The 25,241-nt window shown below is 64.3% G+C and overlaps 2 protein-coding genes across 3 annotated transcripts in view; one reads left to right on the forward strand and one right to left on the reverse strand.

Annotated features, from left to right (window-relative positions):
- The first annotated feature begins 949 nt into the window (after window positions 1-949).
- On the forward strand, window positions 950-8,853 carry OTUB1 (OTU deubiquitinase, ubiquitin aldehyde binding 1). The gene is made up of 7 exons (XM_014844946.3): window positions 950-1,423; window positions 2,958-3,019; window positions 3,285-3,383; window positions 7,660-7,778; window positions 8,004-8,088; window positions 8,207-8,401; window positions 8,506-8,853. Exons 1-7 carry the CDS (start codon window positions 1,366-1,368, stop codon window positions 8,701-8,703), a joined length of 816 nt encoding a protein of 271 aa, XP_014700432.1. The 5' UTR covers window positions 950-1,365; the 3' UTR covers window positions 8,704-8,853.
- Window positions 8,854-9,648: 795 nt separating this feature from the next.
- Window positions 9,649-25,241, reverse strand: part of MACROD1 (mono-ADP ribosylhydrolase 1) — a 146,194-nt gene continuing 130,601 nt past the window's right edge. The window contains exons 4-11 of one of the 2 annotated variants that reach the window (XM_044750434.2): window positions 23,791-23,820; window positions 11,451-11,567; window positions 10,810-10,931; window positions 10,660-10,690; window positions 10,398-10,471; window positions 10,073-10,154; window positions 9,947-9,982; window positions 9,649-9,785 (exon numbers count right to left, since the gene is read on the reverse strand). In XM_044750434.2, the coding sequence (XP_044606369.1) occupies window positions 9,978-9,982; window positions 10,073-10,154; window positions 10,398-10,471; window positions 10,660-10,690; window positions 10,810-10,931; window positions 11,451-11,567; window positions 23,791-23,820 (461 nt within the window). In that variant the 3' untranslated portion in view covers window positions 9,649-9,785; window positions 9,947-9,977. The remainder of the gene's footprint in view (window positions 9,786-9,946; window positions 9,983-10,072; window positions 10,155-10,397; window positions 10,472-10,659; window positions 10,691-10,809; window positions 10,932-11,450; window positions 11,568-23,790; window positions 23,821-25,241) is intronic. The other variant, XM_044750433.2, reaches the window with a different exon arrangement.

A 25,241-nucleotide genomic window follows, 5' to 3' on the forward strand; every position in this document is an offset into this window, starting at 1 on the left:
AACCTCTCTAAATAACAGCATCTTTAGCTTTCAAGGCCATGCCATTTTTTAAACTTTTTATCTTTAGGTAGCTCACAGGCAATTTTGATAGATTAACACAGAAGGATCCCATGTACTTTTTACCCAGTTTCCTCTATTGGTAACATCTTGCATCGTGCAAAACTATAGTACAGTTTCTATCAGGCTATTCATTTACAGCCAAGATTTCCATCTCCTCAAGGATCTCTCACGTTTCCTTTCTACAAGCACACCCACTTCCCTGGGCCCCCACCGGCTCTTTACTCCTGGCAACTACTAATCTGTTTTCCTTTTTTTTTTAATGGTGAGAAAGATTGGCTCTGAGCCAACATCTGTGCTGATCTTTTCCTTTTTTTCTTAAAGATTGGCACCTGAGCTAACATCTGTTGCCAATCTTCTTTTCTTTTTCTTCTCCCCAAAGCCCCCAGTACATAGTTGTGTATGCTAGTTGTGGGTCCTTCTGGTTGTGCTATGTGAGATGCCGCCTCAGCATGACCTGATGAGCGGTGCCATGTCGCCGCCAGGGATCCGAACCAGCGAAACCTTGGGCTGCTGAAGCGGAGCGTGGGAACTTAACCACTCGGCCACCAGGCCGGCCGGATCGTCCGCTATTTTGTATGTGGGACGCTGCCACAGCATGTCTTGATGAGCAGTGTGCAGGTCATCGCCCGGGATCCGAACCCGAATCCCGGCCGAGGAGCAAATGAACTTAACCGCTACGCCACTGGCCCAGTCCTGTTTTCCATTTTTATCAATTCCTTTCTTTTAAAAAGACCCTACTTTTCTCATAAGCCGAAGGGCACAGAGTCCAAAATTAGGTCCCGAGAATTCGGCCTTGACCCTAAGGAACACGTTCTCCCTTCGGAGGCAGGACTCCAAAGCGGCTCAGAACCGCGGCTCAGTGCAGAGGGGCGGTGATGGACGGGGCGGGGGAGTCCGGGCCCCGAGTCAGCACGATCGCCCATCTCCCTTCTCACCGCGCTCGCCTGTCCTGAGTTCTGAGCCCGCCGCAGGCACGCCGCTCTCGGTGATTTTAATTTCATCTCCCCACTTATCTCGGTAACACAATCCGCGCTTCCCACTCCCGTGGGAAGAAAACTGATTGGCTGCAGGAGGCCCTTATCACCCCGGGAACGCTGGGTGACGGAGGACGGAGCCCGGCAGGGGCGCAGGCGGCAGGGGCGGGCCGGGGCGGCCTTCCCGGACGGCGCGCCCCTCGGGTGCGGGCGCCGGAGGGGATCCCGTTGCTAGGGGCGTTGCCAAGGAGGGGCCACGAGGAGGGGCTCCCTTCCGGGAGGAGGGCAACTGGTAACCCGGAAGCGGTCGGCAGTGCGGCGCTGTTTAAAGATGGCGGCGGAGGAACCTCAGCAGCAGAAGCAGGAGTCGCTGGGCAGCGACTCGGAAGGTACAGAGCCGGGGAGGGTCGTCCGGGCCGGGCCAGCGGGGGCCACGCCGGGCTGCCCGTCCCCGAGGAGGCTGGCACGGGGCGGCCGGCGCCGGGGCGGAGCGCGCGGACCGCCCTGCCGCCGCCGCCTCCCCTCCCCCTCACAATGGAAGGAGCCGCCGCGACCCCCGGCCGGGCGGCGAGCGGGGCGGGCCGGGCCCGCGGCCGTCCCTTCCCCGCGCGCCCGGGGCGGGGCCTGCGCCGCCGCGCCCCGCCCCGCCCCGCCCTGCCCCCCGCGCGGGGGGCCCCGCGCCGGGCCCGGCCCCCGCCCCGGTCCCGCAGTCGGCCGAGGCCTAGGCCGGGCCGGCCGCCTCTCCGGAGCAGCCCGCGCCGAGAGGGCGGCGAGTTCCGCCGGCCGGAGCACAAAGGACGGGGCGGGCCCCTGGGGATGCTGCGGCGGCCGCCGGCGTGTGCCCCCCAGGACCGCGCCTTCGTTTCCGGGGAGCCCCCTCTTCTGGCCTGGCAGACCCTTTCCGCCAGCCTGGGCGCTGCTTAGACCCCTGAGGAGTGCCACCCTCTCCTTTTCACCCTGCGTTAGGCCCTGGGACTGAGTAGGTCACTTGCAGGGGAGGGACAGCCCTGTTGCAGGGCCGCGTGCCGATGGGTCGAGGCCCAGCCGAGGATCCGCGATGCTCACCCAAAACGATCGGCCTTACGAGTCATTCAGCACACAGTCACACCCCATTCTAACCACACACTCCAGGCCCCGAGGAGGGACTTTTTCAGGGTCGCATAAGAAAGAGCCAGGACCAGAATTCCGGTCTTCCGGCTCCTCTGCAGTGGCTGCTCAGAGCCCGGTCCACAGGGTGGACCTGCCCACCTCCCTGCTAAGCAGATAAAGGTCTCCCATCTCCTCTGGGACATTTCAAGGAGGGAGGCGGGTGGTGGTATCAGGTCGTCTTTACAGTTGAGGAAAGGCCTCTGCGGCGAGGGAGCAGAGGAGCCGGATTTGAAGAGCTTAGACTCTGGAATTAGGCAAACATGGGTTTGACCACAGGTCTTTGCTAGTCTCGACCTCGGGCGGCTTCCTTCACCTGTCTGCATTTGTCTGGTTGTCTGTAAAATGGGCACCATTAGGAATAGCCAGGACGGCGGAGGGGTATGGTGGAGTCAAGCCAGGCTCACAGGAAGCCCTCATCCAGCCCAGTCCTCTGCTCCTCATCTTACTTTCCCCTGGAGACGCCGCCTGCCCCAGCGCATTCCCAGGCTGCTGGCGAGTGATGTTAGAAAGCACGGGGAAGGGTGTTAGGGCCGGAAGAGCTCCCCTTGGGCGTGACCCCCTCCACCCCTTCACTTTAAAGCTGAGGAGGCTAGGGCCCAGGAGGGGAAGGCACTTTGCCGAGGTTACACCGTTGGGTGGAGCTGGGTGTGAGACGCATGCTCCCAGATGCCAAGTCTAGTCTCCTGCCCTGGGCCGTTCTTGTCCTCTATCCAGCTGCGTGGAGTGGAGAGAGCCGAGGCCCACTGTAATCCGTGGCCTTCTTCCTTCTTCCAGGTGTTAACTGTCTTGCCTATGATGAAGCCATCATGGCTCAGCAGGACCGAATTCAGCAAGAGGTGAGGGGCTGGGGCCGGCGGCCCTGCTGCAGGGATGCAGAGGCTGGGCCTGAGGCCTGTTGTTAATCTCCACTTTGGAAGGCCCTCCCTCTCCAGGCTGTGCTAGGTACCGGATGCCTTTTGTTGGCGGGGGGGGGGGGGGGGAGGGGGGGGGGCACTGTGCACTGGGTGACTGCCCAGCACCCTTCACGTAGGTGTTCTGGCTGTTAGGAGTGAGTCACTCCATCGGCCTGCCACAGCGTGATGGAGTTCCTGCCCCCTGCAGATTGCTGTGCAGAACCCTCTGGTCTCGGAGCGGCTGGAGCTGTCGGTCCTGTACAAGGAGTATGCTGAGGATGACAACATCTATCAACAGAAGATCAAGGTGGGAGCCTGGCCAGGGGGCAGGAGCAGCCGCGTGACTGCTTCAGATGTGTGCCTCGCTGGCCTGGCCGCGGAGAGGGTAGGGTGTCAGGGGAGGCCTCTGGTTGCCGGTTCCAGAGTCTGGAATCAAAAAGATTTCACTTCAGATCCTGACTGTCACACAGCAGCGGTATCCTCGGCAGGTCTTTCCATGTTTGCGCCGTGGGCTCCTCGTCTGTAAAATTGGGATGAGAAAAGCATCTGCCCATAGGCAGGCTCGGTGCTCACAGTGGGGTGGAGCTGGGGGAGGAGGGTGGCGGCAGGGGCATGGGATCTTTGTGGAGAGGCAGGCAGCGGTGGGGCACAGGGGCCTTGCTGCATCGTTTACAAACTGAGGTAAGTCCCTCAGCACTCACTCTCTTCTCTGAGCCGGGAGGCCGAGGTGTGACAGTGTGTGGACAGTATCCAGTGGAGCAGCGTGGGGATTTAGTAAATGTCACTCCTCCCGCTTCTCCCAAAGATCAGAGGTGCTTAGGACCTTCCATCTGAAAGGGGGAGCCCTCGAGGTTACCCACTTCTGGGGTCAGGCAGGTAACCCAGGTGACTGCAGGCGCCAGGGCAGGTGACGAACAGCGAGCGCCACAGCTCGGTGTCAGCCAGACGGAGGGAGGGCAGGCCCCTGGGGTGAATGAATGACCCTGCCTGTCACTCCATTGTCACTGGATCTGTTTTTCCAGGACAAGCCAGAAATAATGATTTTGATGTGAAATCTGACTTGTAACAGTAGGCAGCTAATTCACATTTAAAAGGTGTGGGCCAAACAGCATACCTGCAGGCCGGATCCAGCTGTGTGTGGCCTGTGGTTTATTCTGACTCCTTGCTCAGGATGTCTCTGATTTCCCCAAAAGGCCAGTGGAGAGATGAAGGCACTGGCTCTGGCGCATGACATACCTGGGTTTGAGTGCTGGCTTCATGGCCAGCTGGGTGATCTTGGGCAGTGCGCTGAACTTCTCGGCGCCTCCGTCGGCCCCACAGGGCGAGTGTGAGGTTGACGCTGACAGTGGTCAGGAGCTGAGCTCAGTGCCTGGGCCACAGCTGGGCCTTAGGAATCTGTGGGTCCCTCTTCCCTACATGGCAGGTTGGTAGAGTGGGCCCCATTTCAAGGCCTGCGTGTCGCTCTAGGCCCCCCTGGTGAAATCAACAGGATGGGCCTCGGGTTCGCCCCCCGAGTCATTCAGCGCATGTTAGAGTGTCCACTACACGCCGTCTGTGCAGGACATCTGCTTCCGTGCCCCCAACACCCCCAGTCTGCGCTGGGCCTGAGCCCGCCTTCTCTCCCAGGGAGGAGCCTGAGCCCGGACACAGCCCAGGCAGAGCTGAGGGACTGTGGCTCTGTGCACTAGGCCCCTGACGGTGACTAGGATGGTGGCCTCTGCCCTCACAAAGGGCCTGGCACAGACCAAGTGCTCAGAGCGATTCTGGTTGCAGTTCTGGTGGCCACAGGGAGCTGGGCCTTCTGTTCCAGTTGTGCGCTGTTGGTTTGACACTTAAGAGCACACGCTGTGGGCTGGGCCCTGTCGTAGGGACCGGAGATAGAGTGATGGCCACAGCCGACAGACTGCTGCCCTCCGGAAGCTTCCAGGTCACAGTGGACAGACAGACAGCAAAGCAGAGGTCACTGAAATGCATGTGTCAGAAGGGGTGAGCGCTGTGGGCACAGGTGAAGCGGGACAAGGAGGCAGGGAGCGGGTGGTTTGTGGTGTTCAAGAGGCTGCTCGGCGAACGCTCCCCAGGACGTGCTGGCGTGAGCTGAGAGGCAGGGAGCAGGTCTCGGTCCCCTGGGCAGCATGGTGGGGCTGAGGGCCGGGCGGGGGTCAAGGGGCGGCGTGGAGGCCACTGTGGCTGCAGCAGAGTGGCGGAGCAGGAGAGGGGGAGACACACGGGGGGCTTGTAGCCAGAGAGAGGACGGGAGGGAGAGGCGGAGCAGGGACAGTTGTCTCTGGTGACTGGTGGCCAGGTGGAGCAGGAGCCCCTGGAGGGCCTTTGCAGTGCAGTGGCAGGAGTGAGGGAGCAGGGTGAGGGTCAGGGAGCGGGAAGGGAGGATCCTGGATGTGCTGCAGATGAAGCCTGAAGGATCCGCGCTGGATCGGACCTGGTGAGGCGTCGGCAGTGACTGAGGCTTGGGCTGGAACAGCTGAGCGGCGGCATTGCAGTTGTAGGGGAGGCCGCAAGGTGCAGGGGGTGGGGAGGTGCAGGCCGCGTGTGGCCCCCTGGTTCAGAGGAGGTGTAGGGAGGCACTTGGCTGTGTGGGGCAAAATTGGAGTCGAGGGCTGAGAAGGGTTACACTTGGGGCTCTTTAAATCCTAAGACCAGTGCCGTCAAGAGAACAAGTCTAGGGGCAGCCCTGGTGGCGCAGTGGTTAAGTGTGCACATTCTGCTTCGGCGGCGCAGGGTTCGCCAGTTTGGATCCTGGATGCAGACATGGCTCCACTTGGCAGGCCATGTTGCGGTAGGTATCCCACGTATAAAGCAGAGAAAGATGGGCACAGGTGTTAGCTCAGGGCCAGTATTCCTCAGCAAAAAGAAGAGGATTGGCGGCAGATGTTAGGCTCAGGGCTAATCTTCCTCAAAAAAAAAAAAAAAAGAGTATAAGGGACAAGTGCAAGCTGTCCAGGCCTGAGCAGGGCTGTGCCCTCCCTGTGGCACGCCCCAGAGAGGGTTGTGTGGCCTGGCCGTCTTCTGGCAGGTCACACACAGTGTCTTGAGGAAGGGTGCTGTGTGGTTTGGTGGTGGCCCAGGCCATCACAGGTTAGAGATAGATGAGTGCAGTCGCAGTGAGAGGGGAGGAGGACAAGGGGGAGTTGTGCAAGCCCCGCGGAGGAAAGTATGGAGGAGGAGGGCCTGGTGGGTGGTGTCACGGTGGGGGGGAGGGGGTTGTGGCGTGAGGTGGATGCTGCCAAGGGGCCAGTCTGCGGAGGAGTGGGCTTGACCCTCTGACTTAGGAGGGCGCCCGTGACCTTGAGGAGAGTAAGCGCCTGCCTGGATTGAGTTCATGGGAGAGAATGGAGCCCGTGAGCTGGGACAGCTTCTGGAGGACAACTTGCTGTGAAGGCGAGCAGAGCCACTGGGTGGTAGCTGGAAGGGAATTCACGTGAAGCAAAGGATTTTTTTAAAGTGAGACCTAGCGTTGTGTTTACATGCTGATGGGTCTAAACCAGTAGGGAGAGAGAACTGATGCAGGAGGGGGAGACTTCCTGGAGCCATGTCCTTGAGCCCAAGGGAGGGGACGGTCTCTGGTGCCGAGCTGAGGGGGGCTCTGGCAGCCTCAGGCCTTCCAAGGATCAGGAGAGAAGGCCGCGGTGGAGGGGTTCTCAGTGCAAGTCCTTGGTCAGGAAGGAAGCCAGGCCATCGGAAGGTGGGTGGGGTTAAGGAGAATGGGGGGGGGGGAAGGGGAGGGTGCCTGGGCCAGGGGAGTGAGCCTGCTAGCCAGGCGGCACTCAGGGCCCGCTGTGTGACAGACAGAAGAAATCCTATGGAGTTTGGGGAGGAAACTGGAAAAGATGGGATGGAGATGGCACCTGTGAGCGAACAGGGTAGAGTTCAGAAGGAGGCAAGGGGCCGGCCCAGTGGCGCAGCGGTTAAGTTCGCACATTCTGCTTCGGCGGCCCGGGGTTCGCTGGTTCGGATCCCGGGTGCGGACATGGCACTGCTTGGCATGCCATGCTGTGGTAGGCGTCCCACGTATAAAGTAGAGGAAGGTGGGCACGATGTTAGCTCAGGGCCAGTCTTCCTCAGCAAAAAGAGGAGGATTGGCAGCAGATGGTAGCTCAGGGCTACTCTTCCTCAAAAAAAAAAAAAAAAACGAGGCGAGGGAGGCCGTTTCCCACCCTGGGGCTGTGTGGTGGGGGCCTCCGGCCCTGCACCCCCAGCCCTAACTCGCTTGCCCTGGGACTCTCGTGCTTTGGAGGACTTCATTCAGTGGGAAAGCCGCGCTGGGCAAGGACCCACTCACTTGCTGGTTTTTATGAACAAACAGGCCTGCAGGCCAGCAGCCTGGCATGCCCAGTGGCTGGAAACTACTTTGGTGTCGCTGCGACCAGTGTGTCCCTAAGTCACAGCTTCCTGAGACCAGGGGCTCTGGGCAGAGGGTCACTGGATCCATCAGCCGAGGATGGCACGTGGCTGCTTGGAGCTCAGCTGCCCCCTGCTGTGGGCTGATCTTTGTTGGAGGTTCCTGGGCGGCCCTGCTTCTGGCCTGGAGTTGATGGGCGCGGGGGCGGGGGGCTGCCTCTCCGCAGGACCTCCACAAAAAGTACTCGTACATCCGCAAGACCAGGCCTGATGGCAACTGCTTCTATCGAGCCTTCGGCTTCTCCCACTTGGAGGCGCTGCTGGACGACAGCAAGGAGCTGCAGCGGTGAGCAGGGTGGCGCGGGTACTGGGTGGCGGGGGAGGCTCTGTGAGGGGCTGGGGGCTCCCTCCGCCGTGGTGACCGGGGGGTGCACTGCCACCTGGGGCCGGACGGTAGGCTGGGCTCCTGCTCAGGGTTTCTCTTCGGAGCTGGGGGCGGGGCTCCCAGTGCTGCCCAGTCCCGCACGCAGCCCGGGGCCCATGCCCGCCTCCCTCTCTCTCCCGCCGGCAGGTTCAAGGCTGTGTCTGCCAAGAGCAAAGAGGACCTGGTGTCCCAGGGCTTCACCGAGTTCACAATTGAGGATTTCCACAATACGGTGAGCCCAGCCGCGCCTGGCGCCCACTCGGCCAGGGTGGAGGGCGGGCGGCCTGGCCGTGGTGGCATGCACCCGCCTTCTCCTCCCTCACCTCGCCATCTGTCCCCCGCGGGCGCAGTTCATGGACCTGATCGAGCAGGTGGAGAAGCGGACCTCGGTGGCCGACCTGCTGGCCTCCTTCAACGACCAGAGCACCTCGGACTACCTGGTGGTCTACCTGCGGCTGCTCACCTCGGGCCACCTGCAGCGCGAGAGCACGTTCTTCGAGCACTTCATCGAGGGCGGCCGGACCGTCAAGGAGTTCTGCCAGCAGGTGCCCCCCACTCCTCGGACTTGGGACCCTCTTCCTCAGGGTGGGGGGAAGCACTGGGGACAGGGGGCGCCCCGCGCTGGCCTTGACCAGCCCCTGTGCCGCAGGAGGTGGAGCCCATGTGCAAGGAGAGCGACCACATCCACATCATCGCGCTGGCCCAGGCCCTCAGCGTCTCCATCCAGGTGGAGTACATGGACCGCGGCGAGGGTGGCACCACCAACCCGCACATCTTCCCCGAGGGCTCGGAGCCCAAGGTCTACCTGCTCTACCGGCCCGGACACTACGACATCCTCTACAAATAGGGCTGGCCCGCCCGCCGCCGCCCTGCCTGCCCCCTCTGCCAGGCGCTAGACACGTACAGGGGGTTTTTTGTGGTTGTAAATGGTCATATTTCACTCCCCCTCCCTGTCACACAACCTTCCATGTTTTATTAAAGGGGATGCTGGTGGTGAGCTGCGTGTGTGCGTGTCCCTGCTCTGCTGCTGCCCGCCTGGCTGCTATGTGTCTGGCTGTCCCCCTTCCCTCCAGGTGGGTTCCTCTTGGCCTTCCACCTGTCCACCCCCAGGCCTCCCTGCCAGGGGCAGTTTTGAGGGGCTCGGCCTCTTGGGGACTCCTCCTGGTTAGTGGGGTTCTGCTTCCTGCCCTTCAGCCCTCCCCCGTTCCCTCCTTAGCTGGCCCAGGGCCTTCCATGGGAATTTGGAAGTTCCTTGGGGACTTGCCCAGGGACCCAGGACCACCAAGGCTTCAAGCTGCCCCCTCGTAGGCCCCACCTCCCCCGTGCTCTCCCGGCCAGGGCCCTAGACCCTATCACAGGTCTGCATGGTCAAGGTGTCAGGGCGGAGAGGGCTGACATGATGGGGGCCGTGGCTCAGGTCAGGTGAAGCAGCTGGGGCACCCAGGTGGTGCCAGCCTTGGGGGAGGAGGGCAGCCTTCAGCCTGTGCTTGGTTCCCGCCCCCTGCCTGGGCTCGCTTCGCACCCCTTTGCTTGGGCCACCTGTCCCTGCGATGCCTGCCTTTTGCCTTCACCTCCCCCCTTACCCCTCCCCAGCACACGTGGGGTCTTGGCCCCCAGGCTGTGAGCTCCTTGGGGGCAGGCCCTCAATAAATGTGCAGTGCTGCCGCCCACCTCTGCTGTCGCCGTGCCTCCCCGCCTGGCTCACCGGGACCTCCCGCCAGCCCCTTTAACCAAGCACCTGTCCCACCCCTGGGCTGCCTCCCTCACCCCAGCCAGGGTCAGACACAGGAGCTGCAACAAGGGTGGTCTTTATTAGGCGCTTCTGAGGGCCGGGTGGAAGGAAAGAATCGGGTGGCCAGGCCCGGGCCCAGCTGCGGCTTCGGCGACCTTCTCAGAGCTGGGAGCGAGGTCCGGCAGGCCCAGGCGAGTCTGCGGGCGGAGCAGAGAGTCAGGCTGCGTGGCCGGCGGGCCGCCCCCAGCCTCCCAGCTGCCCCCGGCCTCCCTGCGTGAGGGTGAGCGGGCCGAGGGTGCGCGGGTGTGTTAGTGGGCAGGTTAGTGGGCAGCCACACGGCGGGCCAGGCCCGGCTTACCAGTCCTGGGCAGGGTGGGCGGCGGGTGCCATCAGGCTGGAAGGCAGAGGACAGTGAGACCCTGCCCGGGGCGGGGGCGGGGGGTGGGGGCGGCTGGCAAGCGGGCAGGGCACCGCCAGTACGTACCCACGGGGAAGTAGTGGGGCAGTCGCTGCCGGTAGATGGCTTCGTCCTTCTCCAGGAACACGCAGATGATCAGCCGGTCCACCTGCGCCAGGGCCCCCTCAGCCAGGGCTCGTCAGCCGTGCCGCCCCCGCCCCCCACCCGCTCGCTCCGAGGAGAGCTCACCCGGCTCTCTGCCCAGAAGGGGCCCACAGGCCCCGAGGGGGGAGGAGGGTCCGCAGAGGGCCACACGGCCTTGCTCTCGGCGATGACTGGCGGGGCTGGTCAGCGGGCCAGGATGCGCCCCACCACCCCACCTTGGTCCCCCCCAAATGGGTCCAGGACTCACCTTGTCCTTGTGCTGCTCCAGCCACTCGCGCAGCGTGGCCAGCACTATCTCGGCAGCCGCCTCGTTGGGATAGCCTGGGCACCCGGCGAGGCGGGGCGAGCGTGAGTCCAAGGCCCCGGCCCGCCCCTCGCCGCCGCGCCACCCGCCCAACCCCCATGCCCGCTCCCGGCCCCGCCCCCTGGCCGGCAGCCCACTCCCGCCCCCACCCTCCATCTGGGCCCGCCCACTGCCCGCGCCTGCCGGTCCTCTAGATCCCACTCACCGAACACGCCGGTGGAGATGCAGGGGAAGGCCTGGGGCGGGGGCGAGAGGGGACTGGGGTCAGCGTCGCTCTCGGTCCCATCCTCCCCGCAACGGGGCCAGCTTCCCTCTGCAGGCCGCCCCGCCCCCCCACGCGGCGCCCGCCCCTCACCGCCGAGCGGAGCCGGTGCTCCAGCAGCAGGTCGAGGCTGCTCAGGTAGCAGCTGCGGAGCTCGTCAGCCTGGCTGGCGCTGGGCTCTCCGTGCGCGATGGGCCCCACCGTGTGGATGACATCTGCGAGAGGCGACGGAGTCAGACCGGCCGGGGTCTCCACGCGGTCCTCGGCTCTCTCCCCCTGCCGGCTTGGGCCCTCTCCCCGCCAAGTTCTGAGACTCCCCAAGGGAGGACCCCGCCCATAGGGGCACGCAGGTGTGCCCTCGAGCCTAAATCCGCACGCGCACACTGACCCGCCAGCCCACACCTCACAGACACAGGCAGGCCCCCGCTGGGCCCCCTCCCCACATCTGTGTGGACCCGGCCGAGACATGGGGTGCCAGTGGGTGCGCGAAGGCGCTGCCCCCTTAGCTCTTCCGCTGCCTTCAGGTCCCTGCTCCTCCCAGCCTCTGCGCATCCTCTCCGCGCGACCTGCTTCCTGGGATACGCGAGGAGGGACCAGGTCCTGGCACTTCAGGTTAAGAAGCGCCCCCTGCGGAGGCCTCTCCCCAGCAATTTGTGGGGGCTGCACCCCTAGCCCCCCAATTACACAAGGCGCCCTGTCTGCGCCCCACAGGGGCGGGGCTGTGGGGCACTCACACTTGGCCGGCAGCCGGTAGCCGCAGGTGATCTTCGCCTTGCCGGTCTCGCAGCTCTGCAGGGTCCGGCACTCCTCGGTGAGCAGGGGGCCGGCGGCCCGGTGAATGCAGCCGTCCACTGCAGGGGGGCGGGCCGTGAGCCGCGGGGCTCCCCGCGTCCCCCGGGGCCCGCTTTACCGAGGAGAAGGCTGAGGCCCACGGGCCGAGTCCTCCAATCCCCTCGGTGGGCTGGGGCTCCCCGGCACCGCGCCTTCCCCCGCGGCCCCCAGCCGCTCCATCACCCCGCCCCCCACCTGTTTCACATCTGGGGAAACCGAGGCGCCGAGCGCGGCCGCGGCGGGGCCGGGCGGGAAGCGGCGCGGGGCGGCCGGCAGGGGGCGCGCCCGGGCCGCCCTGCTCTTCGCCGGCCGCGCCGCAGGGCCGAGGGCGGCTCCGGGGAGTTCGCGCTCCGCGCTCGGGCAGGACGCGCCGCGGGGCCCGCCACCAGGCGCCGCCTCCGCCCGAGGAGCCCGGGAGCGCCGAGCGGCACCGCGCGCCGACCCCCAGGCCGATCCCGGGCGAGGCCCTGGGCCGCGGCAAACTCTAGGACCCACTTTACAGATGGGGAGAGCGAGGCCACCTAGTCAACAAGTGGCAGATCGGTCCGGGCCTGGAGCCTGGGTCTTCCAGCCCCTTCCCTGCGCCACGCGGGGAGGTGGCCCGGCCGCGCAGGTGTCTCTGGCGCGCACCCCTGCTCGTTAACGAGCCGCCTCGTTAGCTCATCCGGCTTAATTGGGCCGGGCCTGGGCTTGTTTATCCAAGGGCGGCTCTGGGGCCTCGCCAGCGACCCTGGGGACCCCCGGCCCAGATAAACAACTGGGGCGCTGCGGGAGGCGCGAAGGGGACGCTCCTTAAGCCCGACCGCTCCTCGGCGCCACGGCCCAAGGGGCCTGGCAGGAGAGGCGGCTGGGCCGCAGGCAGGCCCGGGTCAAGTCCGGGCTCGCCCCTCATCGGCTGGGCCAGTGGGGCACATTGGCAAGTCCTTTCCCCTCTCCGAGCGTCCACGGCCTCATCTGGAAGACAGGGTCAGTGACCCCTCCCCCGGGGGGGAGGTGGCATCCTGGCCAGGAGGACGTGACCCACCCCTGGCAGCTCCCTAACTCCGATGGCACCCCGGGCCTGTGCCAGGAGCTGCGTGGGCAGCAGCCGCCGGCGCCCAGAACGCTCCGCAGCAGGAAAGGATCACCATTTCCCCCATTTTACAGATGCGCAAACAGGCCCTTCCTCCTTCGTCATGGCCCCATCCCGACGCCTTAGCACAGCTCCAGGGACACCAGCTGGACCACCCCCTCTTTCTTGTTTTCTTTTGTGCCCTGCGGGGCCCAATTAAACCTAATTTTAAGACTTCACTGGAAGCAGGCACCAGGCGATTTCCCAGAGCATGCCAGGGGTGCGGTGGGTGTTGGGGGAGCCCTGGGAGGGGCCCTGGCACTGGGTCTGGTCCCCTCCTCTCCTGTGCAGGGATGAGGGCACCACAGTCATGGGGGAGGGGGTAGGGGAACCCAGGGTGGGGCCCCTGAGCCGGGGTCCAGGTGCTTGTGCAGTGGGTGTGCTGCCTCTGTGTGCAGCGTGTCCCCTTTGGGTGGGGGTGTCAGGTGACCCCCCAGCACCGTGTACAACAGCAAGGGCTGTGGATCTAGGCAGCCTGGGTTCCAATCCCAGCTCTGCCCGTCACAGATGTGTGACCCAGGGCACATCACTTAACCTCTCTGGACCTCAATTGCCTCATCTGTAAAATGGGACACTAGTAGGCAACGCCCTCTGCCCCCCAACACCCATAGTGCTATGGGAAGGATTAAGCGAGATAATTCCTAGAAGGTGCTTAAACCACTGCCTGGCGTGAAGGCGTGAAGGCGATGTGGGCGGTGGCTATTAGTAGGACAGTGTGACAGTACAAGGATTGCTCCCTGTGAGAGTGTGATGGAGGCGGGAGTCCAGGTAAGGTGTGCTCAGGGTGTTCAGGCGTATGGGAGTGGACACAGGGCTGTGTCTGAGCTGGCTCTCAGGGGGGGCCTCCCAGCCCAGCCCCAACAGTGTCGGCCACTTGGCACTGGGCTGCCTGCCATCCCCCAGCACTGTCCGCCCTGCAGGCGACCTCGGCGGGCTGTGGGGCCGGGCGGAAGTGGAGCTGTGTTTCAGGGACTTAATGTTTCCTGCAGGAGTGGACAGGCCCGCAGCCAGGCCCTTGGGGCTGACCTGGGGCATGGAGGCGGGGGAGGACCAGAGCTAGCAGAGGCCTTGGGCTGGAGCCACTCCAGCAGCGTCCAGAACAGGGCCAGGGCCACATGCCTGCTGTGCAGGCAGCCGGGAGCAGTCCGCCCACAGCAGAGATGAGGGATGAGCGGAGCCCCACCCCTGCCCCGCCCTCCCGCCACAGCCTGGCCCCCTCCGCCTGCCCCCGTCCCTGTCCAGCCTGGTTGCTCTCCCCGCTCTGAGTGCCAGAGGGACCCCGGGCCCTGCTGTCCTCGGCCATAGGCCCCAAGGGCCGCCCCTGCCCCGTCTCCCGCACGACCTGCAGCTCCCCGGGCTCTGGCCCCAGGTGCTGCCCTGGCTCCGAGGCTGGGCTGAGCTGAGCCCTCGAGATGGCAGGCTGAGGCTTCCTGGGGCCCAGCCGAGGGGGACACCCTCCCCCCCCCCACCTGACCCTGGGCGGCTGGAAGAAGCCCTCGGCCCTGGCCCCTGGCAGGAGGGAGGTGTCCCCAGTTCATACCAGCCGACCCTCCATCTCCTCCCTGGGCCCCTCAGCCACGTGCAAACCTCAGTCCTGCAGCCCAGACCCCACCCCACTCTGAGTCAGCAGAAAACTGGGGGCTTCCTGGGGAGACTGCGCCCCTGCGGTGGGGGGGCTTCCTCGGAGGTTCTCCACCAGGTCAGGCTGGAACCCTTCCTCCACCAGAAGACTCCCTGAGGCCGCTCTGCCTCCTCCCTCGGCCCCCTCCTCCCTCCTCCACCTTTAAGCTCCTGGATCTGGCTCCTTCATTTCTGCCTCAGCCTCTCAGGGAGCACCTGTCAGGCGCTGAGCAGTTTACATCCACTGACTTGTCTGAGCCTCACAGCCACCCTAGGAGGTGCTGTTATTTTTCCTGCTTTAGAGAGGAAGAAATTGAGGCACAGAAAGGGTGAGCCACTTGCCCAAGGGCACACAGCTGGCCGGCGGCTCTCCTTCCTCAAGGACGATGAAAGGGCCTGTTTCTCCCTTCCCACCGCAACCTCCCTCCCACCCTGGGCCGCCTGGCTGTTTGCCATCTCTCCAGGCCCTCCTCACTGCCGGGCCCTGCAGCCTGCCTCCTGTGCCCCTCACCACATCAGCGCAGCCCCCTCCCAACAGAGGGATGCTTTGGGGCCTCCCGTTGCTGAGCGGTCTGGGCCACTCATCTGCCTTGAGTGTAGAGCTACTCCTCCCTACCCCCAGCAGGCTGCCTTCGAGACCCCTGCCCCCCTCCCTCATCTCTCCCCTCTCCTCCCTGAGCTCCTCCCGGCTTCTGCTGTCTGGGGCCCTGTCTGCCTCTCTCTGCTCCAGCCCTGACTCTCTGCCCTGGTCCCAGGCCGCCCCTGCTTGGGAGCCCACCCCAGCCCTCCTGCCCACCGCGTGGCTTCACAGCCACCCGCCCCCAGGGGCTTCTGCTCACGCTCAGCCCCTGCGGAGCATGTCTGGGGCCAGGGGTGGCAGAGAGGGCCGGGGCTGCAGGGGGGCCCTCCCCAGAGCCAGCGGGGGTGGAGGACGGGCAGGCTCCTGTGGGGCCATTTGCGAAGGTGCTGAGGCCCGGCTGGCCGCTATTTAGGCTGCTGTAATATTCATGAAGGGAAGATTAGATATTTAAATTTATTCAGCAATAAATGCGTCTCAGTGGGGGAGCATTCCTCACGCTAAACAAACAAGCGAGCAGGGGCTAATTAATTATTTACAGGAACACGAGGAGGCGTGTGGCCAGGGGGAGAGGGGGCCAGCTGTGGCCCTGCCAGAGGGCCCCTGACCGGCCCTGGGGCTGCCCCTCCATCTCCCCCACCCCCCACTCCTCCCTCACTGTCCTGGGGGTCTGGCCCCTGCGCACCCCCTTCTGGGATTTCTCTTCCCAGAAATCTTGCCCGCAAGCTGGCTGGTGACTCTGGGCGAGTCACTTAACCTCTCTGAGCCTCACGACTGGCCTCCGAGAGCTGTGGGAGGACAGAGATATGCTGAGAGGTGGCCAGGGGTGGGAGACTGAGGGCCAGAGTGACAAAGCGGCTCGTCACTCACAGGTGGAGGGACGAAGCTCAGAGCTGCTCTGCTAGCCGCCTTGCACAGCGACACAGACGGAGGCAGAGCCACTCTCTCAGCCAAGCGGAGGTGGCGGGGCCTCGCCTAGGCTGCCCTCAGCCCTGCCCTGGCCTGGGGGGCCCCAGAGCAGGAGTGGGGGAGGGCAGGGCGGTACAGGGCTTTGTGGGAGCCCGGCCCGGGGGACAGAGCTGACCCAGCCCCGTGAGCCCCCGGCTCCTCTACCCTTCGTTAGGTCACTTCACCCCTCTGTGCCTCAGTTTCCTCATCTGTACAAGGTCAGTAACAGTGCTCCCTCCGTGTTTGGCATGACTGTTCAGTGAGAGGCCACCCCAGGTGCCTGCACTTCATGGCACTGTCACCCCCTTTAACAGATGGGGGCACTGAGGCCCAGCCACAGACTCCGTGGGCAGGAGACCCCTCTGCCCCTCGTGCTCTGGGGCCTCCTCCTGGGGGCTGGGAGGCGCCGCCGGGGAGATGTCCGGGAGGAGGCCTGGGGGGGAGCGGCTGGGGGCAGAGGGGGCGCTGGAGGCCTGGGGGCCTGAGGGAGGGTGTGCCAGGCCTGGGCTCTCAGGACCACTGTCTTCCCAGACACGGCGCCCCAGAGGCCCAAGGAGAGCCAGCTGGGTGCGGCCTGCGCTGCTGCCCCGGCCCCGGCCACCGGCACAGACACCAAATGCAGGGCTGAAAGGTGCCAGGCCCCGCCGGGCAGATGGGGAAACTGAGTCCCTGAGAGGGTGCCAGCTGGGGCAAGGGCAGAAGCCTGAGCTGCTGCATCCCAGGCCCCTAACCCTGCAGAGGGCAGGCCCAGCCGTAAAGCCTGGATAAATGCCCCCCCCAGGGCCTTGTGCCCCCTTCCCCAGCCCACCCGATACTCTCCATCGGCCCCGCTGAACCTCGAGAGCTACGACTCCAGGCGATGCCCATGTCAGAACTGCCTGTGCGCTTCTGCCCACACCCTCTGGGTCATGCATTCAATCAACAAACCCGCAGTGGCCTCGGCTCTGTGCTAGGCTCGGGCTCTGCGCATTGGCCCTGGGGAGGACGCACAGCTCACCCTTGGCAGGCCCCGCCCCCGCCATGCCAAGGCGGGTGGGCGCCCCGGGGAGAAGACCAATGGCTGACAGCTCTGCGATGTGATCTTAAATTCATTATGGGGTGACATCAGCTCCTTAAATGGAGATTTGAAAACATTAGGGCTTCATTATGTACACAACGGCAGCGCCTCATTCATCACGCTAAAATCACTCCTGTTATTGAAAATCCCCATGGCAGCTGCACACGGGGGGCGGGGCCCGGGCCCCACAGGCCGGTGGGCTGGCCCAGGACAGAGTCCCCACAGGGGAACCGAGTTCCCGGATCCCTCTTACCCAGGGAGGGCCAGCTGAGGGGTGGGGGCAGGGAGCGCAGTTCAGCTCCAGGGACTTGGTGCCTCAGTTTCCCCATCTGCTAAACGAAGATGCTAATGGTACATTGCACAGCGCTGCAGTAGGGGTGCTGAGATTCTGCTGGGGAGACCCTGCGAGGCCATGGCATCCGCACAGGGAGCGCTCAGTCCACCCAGCTGCTGTCGGCACCGCCATCGTCATCAGCTGGGGTCAGGCAGGATGGCGGAAGGCCCCAGGCCTTTACTTGGGGAGGGCAGGTCACTCCCCTGCTCAGAAAACCCCCCATGGCTCCCAGGAGGCCACGACATCAAGTCCTCAGCCCGGAGCCAGGCTGGGGCGCCCTAGCCTCCACCACAGATGACTGTCTGGCCTCCTCTGTCCCCCGACCTGGTCCAGCCACAATGGGTCCCCCCCGTGCCAGGGAGGGGACGTGAGGCTCCAATATCACCGGTTCTAACATCACGGTAGGCCCTGACACGACACAGGACGAGAAATAGAGCTGGACAAGAGGGAAAGGGGGTGGGCGCCGTCTCGAGGATGGGAAGGCCCCTCCGAGGAGGTGGCATCAGAGCAGACTCTTGACAAGAAGGAACTGGCTTCGGGAAGGTCGGGGGAGGGGTCTGGGCAGAGGGCGCAGCAGGCAGCGGCTGGCACAGCCCGGGAGTCCAGGGCGAGAGGGCGCCGGGAGGCAGGACCTGGTGGGCACAGCAGGAACCTGGGCTTGATCGGGCGCAGGGGGAAGCTTTGAGCGGGGAGGGGCGTGGTGTGAGCTGGCCTCTGGGGCCCTTTGCTGTTCCCTCGTCCTGGAATGCCTTTCCCCTCTCTGCAGCCCCCGGCCCTGCCACTCCCTGCCCCGTGTGCCCGCCCAGCCCGAGCCTGGCACACGGGGATGCTCGAGTGAGTGTGTGGCTGGTCGGCTCCTGGGGGACACCTGCTTCCTGGGAGCCCAGCCCAGCCTGGCCTGGAGGTCGGCCACGGGGGCCCCCTCGTCTGCCCGCTGTGCCAGGCCACGGCTAACGGGGAGCTGGAGCAGAGGCTGTCCCCGTGGCCGCGGGAAGCCATCACGGCTCAGGCGGTGAACTGGGTGGACGCCCGGGCCTGACCTCCGAGGCCTCACTGCTCCTCCCGGGCCTGGCCGCCTCTGAACGGAGGAGGAGAGCGAGCAGGAGGGGGAGAGGGAGAGAGGGAGGTGGAGAGAGCGGGCGGGCCAGAGAGACAGCGCCAAAGACAGGGAGAGAAAACCAGGGAGAGAGACAGACACAGGAGCGCGGAGAGCGGGCGACGCAGAAAGGGACAGAGACAGGGAGAGACAGAAAGTGAGAGACCAGGAGAGAGACGAGAGAGGAAATAGGGTGCCCCCACCGCCCCAGGTCACGGCTCCGTGTGTGAAGAGAGGACGTGGTGGGCCGCGGGTGGCAGGTTCCCTGCGGTGGCGAGGATGGGGAGGGGGGCGGGATGCGCACATGCAGGTGCCTGGGCTGGGGGCGGGGGGGCCTGGACACAGCCGGTCCACACACAGGTCTGTACTGAGCACCTGCTCTGCCAGGACGTGGACAGACAGGCGCCTGTGCACGCCCTCAGTGGGTAGTCTGATGGCGAGCAGTTGGTACTTAAATCATTACGCAAACAGGGAGTCTGGTTACTAAGGGCGACAGAAGGCCGGCCCACAAGTGGGCAGGGTCTGCCATGTCCCAGCACCCAGGACAGTGGCAGGCCCTTAATTAATAGAGCAGTGGTGGGTGTGTGGGGTGATGGAAGAGGCTGCCCTGACAGGGAGATACCTAGGCAGGAAGTTGGGGTGAGAGGGTTGGGAGCCCTCAGGCACAGGAGCAGCATGTGCAAAGGCCCTGTGCCAGAAGAGGCAGTGATGGAGGCTGAGCCACCCTGGCTTCTCTCAGGTGTGAGATGCCTGGGACACTGAGGGACATGGGACACACACACGAACTTGCAGTGTGGGCATAGGGAGCAGGGGCTGCACAGAGCCCAAGGGGCAGGAGGGCAGAGTGGCTGCACCCCCAGGCAGGAACTGGCTCCCGCAGGTTTGGGTGGAGCCGCTGACCTGTGGAAGGCCCAGGCAGGGAGTGTCTTGGCAGTGGGTGTGTGTGTTGGGGGGATGGGGCTCCATCCAGGGACCTGTCAAACCCCATCCCTCCCCGCCTCTGGCTGGCGCTTCGGGGTGCTGGCCGGGCGGGAGCAGAGATGGCGGCCACGCCAGTGGAGGGAGGTGGCCCTGAATTAATCTGTCAGTAAAGTGGGGCCGTGGCAGGCGCAGTCATGATTTAGATGAATAATTGAAACGCTCTGATACATTTATTATCCCTTTAGTGCAAAAGTGGCAGTGAAAGACGAGGGGTAATTGAAACAGAGTGTGCAAATCTCCCCAGAAAGCTGGCTCCTTATCGCCGAGTAAACATTTCAGTCCTAATAAACAGGAGAGACGGGCGGGCGGCAGGGCCCGGTCGATTCCCGTCCTGATTTAGGGCCCGCCTCCCTTCTTCCTATACAATAGGGGAGCGTTTTTTTGTTGTTGGTTTTTTAAAAATTTTTATCGAGCCAGTGAAAGGCTCTCCAGGAGGAAGGCGGAGAGCAGGAGTGGGCCTGGCTGGGAGGCAGGGTGGCTGCCCCAGGCCCGCCAGTCTCCCCACCACAGACGCCGAGCCCTCTACCTGGTAGGCCTCTCGATCCCTCTGTACCTGTCGAACTCCTATTCAGCCCTCAGGGCCCAAGTCAAATGCCCCCTCTGCTGGGAAGCCTTCTTTCAAAATAGGTCTCTCTGAGGGTCAAGGCCTATGTCCCAGTGTTTGACACAGGTGGCCCCCTCCTAACACACACACTCAGAAAGATCCCTGGGAAGGAATGGGGGGCAGAGGGTTTCCCTGAGACTCACTGCGTTGCTACCACCACCTGGCTTGGCCTCAGAGCGTAGTGGGGGCCTGGCCCTAGAATGAGGCAGGCCCAGGAGCCCTGGACCCTTTGGGTTAAGTCCTTCGGGTCCTGGCAGCCCCTAGGGCTCGCCCTGAGGTTGGGGGTCCCCAGCAGACTCCCCTTCCTGCTCCCCAGAGGCCGTGGTCCTCTCCCCCGTGAACCGCCACGCAGTCACAGTAAAAACTGTGCAGACCCCCTTTCGAGGGCCCTCCAGATGCCGATGTTTGTTGCCCACCGTCCGTCCCCTCACTGGACTGGCAGGGTTCCCGGCGCAGAGCTGTTAGACCTGAGGCCCCAGCTCCGAGGGCAGAGCCGAGCACACAGAGGGCGCGACTAACCGCCCCAGCGGGCTGTGCCAGGGGCTCGGAATCCCCGAGAAGCCCGCTCCTGGGAGCAGTCCTGGTGGGAGACAGGCCATAGGGACAGCGGCAAACACAAGCGCGTGGAAAGGGGATGGGGCTTTGGAGAAAGCCCCCAGGCAGGGGAGGGGTGGGCCTGGGGGTTGGGGCCAGCTGAGGCAGCCTCATTTTATTTATTATTATTATTTTATTGAGGTCATGTGGCTTTATGGTGTTATGTAAATTTCGGGTGTATTTCGGCTTCTGTACAGACTACGTCCTGTCGGTCGGGCTGGTGCCGCTTCACAGAGTGGCCAGGGCAGCCCAATGGGACCAAGCTTGTTAGACGCATGGACGGGTGGTGGGGGGAGAGACAGGGGGTGATGGGAGGGTGGGGGGAGAGGCCTGAACCCCTGAAGGGCTGGACTCAGGAGAAGAGGGGGGAACCTCAGGGGACGTCTGGGCAGGCAGGTGGGGACCCAGGCCCCCCAGTCGCGGCCACTCCTGTCTGTGCCCCCACCCTGGCAGGTTGGGGGGGTCAAGCTGGATGGACGGGGTCGGGGGGGGCAGTGGAACCCATAGGGAGCGGCTGTGAGGGCAGAGGACGTCCTGGGGCCTGGGGCCGCCTCCATTCCAGGCCCCCACCAGCCCCAGCCTCGCCCCTACCACGGTCCCCTCCCCGCCACATCCACCTTGTTCCAATCACATTAGCGGAGTGACAACCCCAGCGAGCACTTGCGGCGGCTCCATAAATCTTGGCCGGCACTAAAAGGCTGGACTGCCGGCCCACTTCCTCCTGGGGCCCGGCCCCCCATCCATCTCCGAGTCAGCCGGCGCGCTGGGGGCCTGCTGCAGCCTCCTCTCGCCCTCACAGCTGTGGGAGGGGAGCTACAGGGACCCCACGGCCCCTGCCCCTCAGTCTGGCCAGGGCAGGTGCCCTTTGACCTCCCGGAGTGAAGCCGCCAGGCCATCGCCGCCCTGCCTAAAACCTCTGTGGCTCGCACTGCCTTCACCAGCAAGTCCATCACTTAACATGTAGGCCATCCTTCCCTACCTGAAGTTCATTCAGTCATTCAACAACCATTTATTGATCACCTACTACAGGTGCTGGAGATACAGGCGTGCCCTCCAGAGCCTTCATTCCCCAGCAGGGTGGGGAGGTGGAGGGGGTGGGTGGGAGACAGACAACAGACAATGAACGTAATAAAGAAGGAAGTTATATGGAGCCTTAGGAGAGACTTGCTCTGAGAAAAAGAATGAGGGCACTGTGACAGGCCTGGAGGGCAGGGTGGGCCAGGGGCAGGCGGCTACAATTTCAGTTAAGAGTCAGGCTGGGCCTCACCAAGAAGGTGGCATTCAAGGAAAGACTTGTAAGACGTGAAGGGAGTGGCCACATGGATGTCTGAGGAAGAGCATTCTGAGCAGAGGGAACAGCCAGTGCAAAGGCCCTGGGGCAGGAGTGGGCGGGCCTGTTCCAGGAACTGCAGGGAGGCTGGTGTGGCTGGTGCAGAGTGGGGAGGGCAGGGTGGTGTGGTGGCGAGTCTGACAGGTGGCTGTGGCCCTGTGGACCACAGTAGGGACCTCGGCCTTGGCTCTGAGTGAGGGGAGAGCTCTTCCGAGTTTTGAGCAGAAGAAGGGGGATGACCTGACCTAGGATTTGGAAGGCCCACCCCTCTGTGGGATCCTTTGTCTTCTGGAACTGAATGGCTCTAACTCCAGCTCCTCCCGTGGTCTCTGAGGGTCCCGCATCATCTCCCGCCTCACCTCCTCCTGGCTGGGCTCCAACCACTCCGATCTTCTACATCTCCCAGAACGCCCTCACTCTCCCTCACTTCAGGCCTTCGCCTGTGCTGTTCCCTCTGTCCAGCACACTCTTCCCACCGCTTTTCATCGGCTCTCTCCTACCCGCCTCTTGAGTCCCAGTGGAGGCACCACCTCCTTCCAGAAGGCTCCCTGCTGCCCAAGCCCAGACAGGTGCTCCTTGCTGAGCTCCCACCATGCCTATGAGCCCCCCATGTTGCACAGACCGCCCTGTGTCATGGTAGGTGCTCCCCTCTGGGCTGTGAGCTCAGGGATGGCCAGGACCAGGCCCCTCTGGTGCCCAGCAGATCTGTCTCAGCTCCCAGTTCAGGGCCCCGCACACAGCAGGCGCTCAATCATTGGGTGATTGGACGAAGGAGAGGGCTGGCCGTGGGCACAGGGTGGCGGGAGTCGAATCACCCAGGGCCCCCGAGGGAGGGTCCTCGGTGGGCCTGTCTGAGGGACCCCAGCCCCCAGCGCAGCCCCTCATGCTGGGAGGCCTCCAGGGTGGCTGTGACCTCCACGGGGACAGCTGGCGGAGAAGCGGGGGAGGGAACCACCGCGAGGCACGCGCAGACCCCGTCCCACATCCTGGCCGGTCACAGACAGCTCTTGGCGCTGCTCTTATTTATTCCTGACCTTCGCTGCCCCTTTTATTTTTCCCCCTTTTAAAACCTGGCCTGGGCCCCGCCACCGCCGCCGTAAACACGGCCCCCGGGATTTATCCGACGGCGCATTAACCCCTGGACCCCGGCTCACCAATCATCCTGCTGCCTGTGTAGACAGCGGGCAGCCCAGTCAGCAGGGGACGGAGGAGCTGGGGCGAGGGGCTGGGGGGCCTTGCCGGGACAGGCACTGGGGGCTTAGGGACCACCCCCCCGGGCACCCGCTGACCTTGGCCTGGCTGCAGAGCCCACCCCGACCTCTGACCTCTGGCCCGCCCGGCGCTCAGCCTGGTGGGGTTGTTAACAATGGCGAACACAGCAGTATTCTCAGGGTCTTGACAGTTAGCAGACCCCCCCCCCAGCCCGACTTCAGGAGACCCTCTCCTGGCAGCAGAGCCGCCCTGAGAGGTTTTAGGGTGGGGCAGGGACAATAACTTTGTCCTCACAGGTGGGGAAACTGAGGCCAAAGGGACACAGGGCTTGCTGAGGGCATGAGGGCGTTGGGGCAGGGCTGGGCTGTTCCCACCACACCTGTGCCCCCCTGTCCCAGGCCCGGTCCCCTTTAAACCTCAGGTGTCCCCCCACCTCCCAGTTACAGAGGAGGCCTCTGCTCAGAAGGTGGGGACCCGCCCGGTCACCCAGCAGAGCGGGAGCCACACGGCTACCCGGGTGTCCGGCCCTTCTGCAGTGATGGCGGGCCGGGCAGGGCCGGGAGGGTGGGAGGCAGACACAAGGGAGAGATGGAGAAATGGGGGGCGGGGCTGTGGGATGACGGGGAGGCTGCGAGGAAGGCAGGGAGCTGGGGACGGCGGGTGAGGGGGCCAGGAGAGGAGAAGCAGATGTGGAAGGAGAGGTGCCACCGACCCCCACCCCCACGCCCCAGCCCCCTCCCCACCCCGCGGCCCCCAGAACACAGGAAGAGTCTACTCACCGCCGCCGCCTCCAAGCAGGGAGCTGTTGGCTGCAAGAGAGAGAGAGACAGAGGTGGGTCAGTGGGGGTGGCTGCGGGGGGGACAGAGGGGGAGGTGGGGGCTGCCCGCTGGGCCAGAGCAGGTCCCTGCGTCCCTGGGTCTTCAGACTCTGGGCACAGGGTTTTCTTGGAGCAGAGCAGACAGGACGAGGTAGATGGGGGCTGGGACCTCCCCTCCCACCGAGGCTCCTGATGGGCCTGGGGTTTGGAGGGTAGCTGGGTGGGGGGCAGGGGAGCCACCGGGGTCCCATCCGCTTAGCCTGGAAGCAGCTGCATGTGGCGTCTAGACAGGCAGATGACCCTCAGCCACACGCATCCCGTCATTCATTCTTTCTTTCTTTCTCCCCATGGTGTCTCCGAGGCCCCTCTGGGCCAGGCCTGGTACAGAGATGTGGGGCGAACAGAGCAGCCCCGGTCCCTGCCGTCGGGGCTCACAGGCTGCGCAGGGACACAGACTTGAAGCCACCAGGAAACAAACGGAGTCATCGCAGCCGTGGTGAGCGCGGCCCAGGGACAGTGTGCGTGGGGAGAACATAAGGCCGTGAACCTGGGCTGGGGGCGCCTCATGGACGACAGCGACCACGTGCGATGGATGTCAGGGCCCCATCCCGGGACAGCGCAGGGAGGGCCCAGAGCACCGGGACAGGAACCAAAGCAGGGGTCAACCAGAGTCACTTTGCTCTGTGCCTCAGTTTCCCCATATGTAAAATGAGGAGAATAGGGCACCTTGCAGGGTTGGTATGAAGGTCAAGGGAGAGAGAGGGATCCTCAACTCTGGCCCCCTGCCCCTTCCCTGGACGGGAGCTGGACCGTGGCTGCTGTAGCTGCCCTGTCCATCTCGCTCTGCCCGGCCGGCTCCCCCTCCCGCCTCCCCATGAGGCTGACACAAGGGCAGAGTGAAGCCGGCAGCCTCTGGGCCGGGGTGTTGGGGCCATGCAGGTCCATGCGCCTGCCCCGGCCTGAGCTCCAGCTTCTGGCCGCCCAGCTGAATCCTTGTCCACCGCTGGTGGGTCAGGGCGAGCGCTGGGTGCTGCCAGGTGGGGACACCAGCTGTGCCTCAGCCCCTTGGGCCCAGGGCGCCTGGCTCTGGCACCCACCCTACTTCCCAGGTCCTGATGCAGCCCCTCTGGAGGAGGGGGACACGGAGCAGAGCCCGGGCCAGGAGCGGAAGCTGTGGATGCTGCTAAGTGGTGTCGGGCGGCTCCGAGTGGCTGGTCTCCCAGAGCTGACAGCTCTTTGCTCGGGGAATAATTAATTCCACAGCCCGAAAACCCAGGGCTGCAAGTTGCCACGTTACTTGCGAGATTAATACAAGCAGCTAATTAAGATGGAGAGGCGAGGAGCGGCTGGGCGCTCCCAGAGCAGGGGTGGGGGGCCGTGGGGACGATAGGGGAAGGCAGGCCGGGCAGGAG

This window comes from Equus asinus, chromosome 17 (genome assembly GCF_041296235.1).
Source record: "Equus asinus isolate D_3611 breed Donkey chromosome 17, EquAss-T2T_v2, whole genome shotgun sequence".
Classification (NCBI taxonomy): Eukaryota; Metazoa; Chordata; class Mammalia; order Perissodactyla; family Equidae; genus Equus; species Equus asinus.